The sequence below is a fragment of the Perca flavescens genome, chromosome 6 (genome assembly GCF_004354835.1).
Source record: "Perca flavescens isolate YP-PL-M2 chromosome 6, PFLA_1.0, whole genome shotgun sequence".
Taxonomy (NCBI): domain Eukaryota; kingdom Metazoa; phylum Chordata; class Actinopteri; order Perciformes; family Percidae; genus Perca; species Perca flavescens.
Window position 1 is genome coordinate 32579024 of NC_041336.1, and position 4231 is coordinate 32583254.

General features: G+C 43.7%; 1 protein-coding gene across 1 annotated transcript; it reads right to left on the minus strand.

Annotated features, from left to right (window-relative positions):
- Positions 1 to 623: 623 nt before the first annotated feature.
- Positions 624 to 2428, minus strand: LOC114557736 (homeodomain-interacting protein kinase 3-like). The gene has a single exon (XM_028581372.1). It carries the CDS (start codon positions 2134 to 2136, stop codon positions 718 to 720), a length of 1419 nt encoding a protein of 472 aa, XP_028437173.1. The 5' UTR covers positions 2137 to 2428; the 3' UTR covers positions 624 to 717.
- Between the last annotated feature and the right edge of the window lie 1803 nt (positions 2429 to 4231).

The following is a 4231-nucleotide window of genomic DNA, read 5'->3' on the forward strand; positions in this document are numbered from 1 at the left end:
GAAGATGATGATGATGAGGAGGAGGAATGGACTCCTAAGTCTATGCATGATAATGGATGGATAATGGAAGATAGCAGTGATGAGGAAGACAAAAGTGTCAAGATGAAAGTGTAGCCTGTACAAACATGGAAGTTGAGGTCCCAAAAACAACACATTTTTGTACCTAAAATGAACATTGTTGTGAGCAAAACGTTGCCCAAAACACCCAATGCATCAAACATGATACAAAAAAATATCATAAACAAAATCATATGGCAAAAAAAAAAAAAAAAAATGGGGATTTTGTAAAAATGTTTAATAAACATCTAAATTCCAAAAAATTTGAATTTTCTGGTTATTTTTGCATGTGTCAGGCTTTAAAGGGTTAAAGGCAGAAAAGCCCCAAAAATAATCTTTAAAAACATTCCTTTAATGATATGAACTAATTCCTGATGACAATATTGATGACAAAACTTAATACTTTTTTTTTTATTTGTCTTTTATTTAATTCATTATCTCTACCCACATATAGTTTGCAGAAGTCACTTCTATAGGCGCTAGCGAACCTATTCTGCTTGTGCCTGGACTGGGGGGGAGGCGGACCGGAGTGAACCCACGTAGCCACGGGGGAGGACGTCCACAGCTCTTTGCAGGAAGGCAGGTTCCAACCCCAGAACCTTCTTGCTGTGCAGTGCCGGCGTTAGCCACTGCCGATATGTCTTCAGACGTGGCGGGCCTTTAATTTGTAACATCAACTCTGCAGCAGCGTACACACTTAAAAATCCTGGTGAAGAACCAGCAGGCCATCTTGAAAAACTTCTTCTGGGTCTTGACTTCAACGGAGCTTCTGTTGCCCCCATCCGAATGATGAGTAACGGAGGCGGGTGAAGCCCCCTTATTAGGACCAGCGGCAGTTTCTTCGTCAGCTGATAGTGAGTCATCCGAGCTAGTAGTGGGCGCTTCGTTCCAATGCACCGCCTCGCTGGACGTTACGAAGCGCTTCAACTGGACTGACGAGTGCTTCGGCAGTCCGCATTCTCTGAGGGTCGAACGCGCTGCAGTCCCATAAGAGCGGTTGCTAGCGTCACGAGGTAAGTGTCTCATTGTGACGAAACGGTGCCCGAGAGCTTCGCCGGGGGAGACTCTCTTTTTACGATCCACGTGGAGCATCCGTTTGAGGAGGCTTAAAAAGGCCAGCGTGTCATCGTACTCAGTGGCCTGCGTCGCCACTGGGTGGAACCTTGCCACGTCCTGCAGACTGTTCAACTTGTCGTAAAAGCCGTTGCGGCATTTGGTCGTGGATCCTGTTTTGACCTTGTATTCCCTTTGAGTGTTCAGCCTCCATTTTGGAACGGAGAACTCTTTGTTTTTGCTGAAAAAGTTCCCGGTGTGGATCCCGTTATTCAGCAGGCGATCGTCGGGCTGACCCTGCATCTGCACAATCACTCTCATCACCTCATATTCGCAGTGTGTTGGATACAGGTGCTTGCCCAGGTACAGGAAGGCCAAAACGCAGGCCAGAGACCACATGTCTACAGCCTCGTCCAACGGGAGGCCCAGGATGACCTCGGGGGCCCTGTAGCCGAGGGCCTGGATGGTGCCGAGCAGCACTGTGGAAGCCTTGGCGGCCAGACCGAAGTCAATCAGTTTGACCCTGAAGGGCTGCAGCTGGTGGTTAACCAGCATCACATTGTCCGGCTTGATGTCCGCGTGCATCAGGCCGATGCTCCCGAGGGCACCGAGAGCCACCAGCATCTGCTGGGCGATCACTCTGATCTCGGACAAACACAGCGGCTTGAAGCTCCTCTCCTTCATCAGATCGTGCAGACTCATGTCCAGCATTTCAAACACCAGACAATAGTGTCCTTTGTGCCTAAAATACTCGGTCATCCTGACCAAGTTGTTCTTGTCCTCGTCAAGCTTCCTGAGTCTCCTGAGCATGGCCACCTCTCTTTTGCCAACGATGCCTGCGTCAGTCCGCACAATCTTCAGCGCCATCTTCTCGTTGGTTTTTAGTTTTAGGCAGCTGGCCACTTTCCCAAACCTCCCCTCCCCGAGGAAGGTCTCTACCCGATAGCCACCTGACGTGGTGGGCAGGACGTCCTGCTCTTCTATCTGAAAATTGGTTTTGTTGTAAAGTGGTATTGTTGGAGCCATTTCTAAAAGATGTCTCTCTGAATCGAGTGTGATTGTCCTGTATACCTCTCATCTGGAAGCCTGCTGACTGATTCTGTCAAAGGAATTATGGAGTGCTGACGTCACATTCAGAATCTCTTTGATCTCTGACCAAAACTAAACGTCACGAGTGTATGGTATAGCCAATCAGCAGCAGAGAGAGGTGCTTTCGTTCAAACTGAGGGCGCAAAGTGGATTTTAAGAACTGGAAGTTCTAAGAGAGAATTTAGAATCCCAAATCATATCGTGGAAAGGATATTTCGGGCGCTGTGACGTGTTCCGCCGACAATTGCACGCACCTCGCGGGAGCGCGCACATCTCAAGTGCAAACTAAAGTAAGTATTACTACGCACAGTAGCGTTGAGAAAACATAGAAACTTCTTTGTGGTGTTCTTTAATGATGAAGTCTAGTTTATGAACCTTTAGAGAATTTTTTTTTTTTATTACACTCAGTGGAAGTATTTCCTTGATGATTGGTCGGAAAGTTTCCTTGATTAATCTCTAAATATCTCTGGGGGGCCGAATCTTTATTGATGCGCGTTACACTGAACTATTAAAAAATGTTTTTTTTAAAATGCGTAAAAAAGAACGACGTACGCGTGTAAGAGACATATCCTGTCCCAAGTGTGTGATTCTTGTGTCTTGATGTAAGAAATAAAATAATCAGTCAAGCTGGCTATGCTTTATGAGGATACAAATCATAGTTAAATTATAGTTGTGTTTAGTGGAAGAGCACTGTGACAGCTTAGTCATGCAAAATGAGAAAAGGATACTGTTGTACGTGCAGAAAGCAGCACTGTATGACGGTGGTCAGAAAGCAACAAGAGTGCAGCAACAAAGTTAATATCAGTTTGATATCAGTTTGACCATGAGAATAAGTTACTCCTCAACCTGTGACAGGCAACAGCGGCGCATTGTTCTCTCTGACCATCAGCATAGTTAAAGTCTGCCTAAGAACTGATGAAGAGGACGTGTGCCAAAAGACTGTGCACCAACCAGGGGAGGCTAAGTCTAAACCACGGTACTCCTCCAACTTTTAATAAACAAATCAAAATGCTCTTAGAGACTGATATATGAATTCATGTATAAGCCAGAAAATTCAGTCTGATGAGAGAAGCCTGTGTGCCTGCTCAATTGGACCCGTGTACACGTTTATGCTCTTATGATTTTACTTAAATAAATACTGCATTATCTGGCAGAACAGATGTTATGCAGCTGTGATAGGAGTCAAATATCGTCCAAGGCAAGAAGTTATCATTTATAAAATCATAACAAATGACACACAGAAGAGCACATATCTATAGCTTAAAGGGATTACAGTTACAAAACAAAATCTCATTCCCGTTGTCATCACATTCGTCATCTTATAACAGTCACAGACCTACATGATATACTAGCCTATGTTATAAAATATAAAAATCTGCCTGCCTCTATGGGAATTTAACATAGGGGTGTACTGACTTTTGTTGCCAGCAGTTTAGACATTAATGGCTGTGTGTTGAGTTATTTTGAGGGGACAGCACATTCACACTGTTATACAAGCTGTACACTTAATACTTTACATTGTAGAAATGTATATTGCGTTAATATATATATATATATATATATATATATATATATATATATATATATATATATATATATATATATATATACTAATGTATCCAGTCAGTGTGCAGAACACACAGAAAGGTAGACAAGCTATAGAACGGTCTTATTTTTACATTTGGAAAACCCATGACACCAAAAACAACGTCAGCTCTAACTGTGCTGCCACTGTCATCACAGGCTGACACACACACACACACACACACACACACACACACACACACACACACACACACACACACACACACACACACACACACAGCAGCAGCAGCAGCAGCTATCACTCTATTCTGATTGAATTATCCTGTCATATCTGTATTTAACTCCCTGAAAATGTGAGTTTTGCTTTCTGCCAGTCCCGTGTCACATCTAAACTAGTATTCAGAATCAGAAGACTTTATTGATCCCCTCGGGGAAATTGTTCAGTTGCAGTTGCTCACAGTCAGATTCAAGGTAAAAAATAAGAGTA

Bases quoted from the DNA above. Each gene is read 5' to 3' on its own strand.
- LOC114557736 (XM_028581372.1), bottom strand. From the start codon at position 2,136: ATGGCTCCAACAATACCACTTTACAACAAAACCAATTTTCAGATAGAA.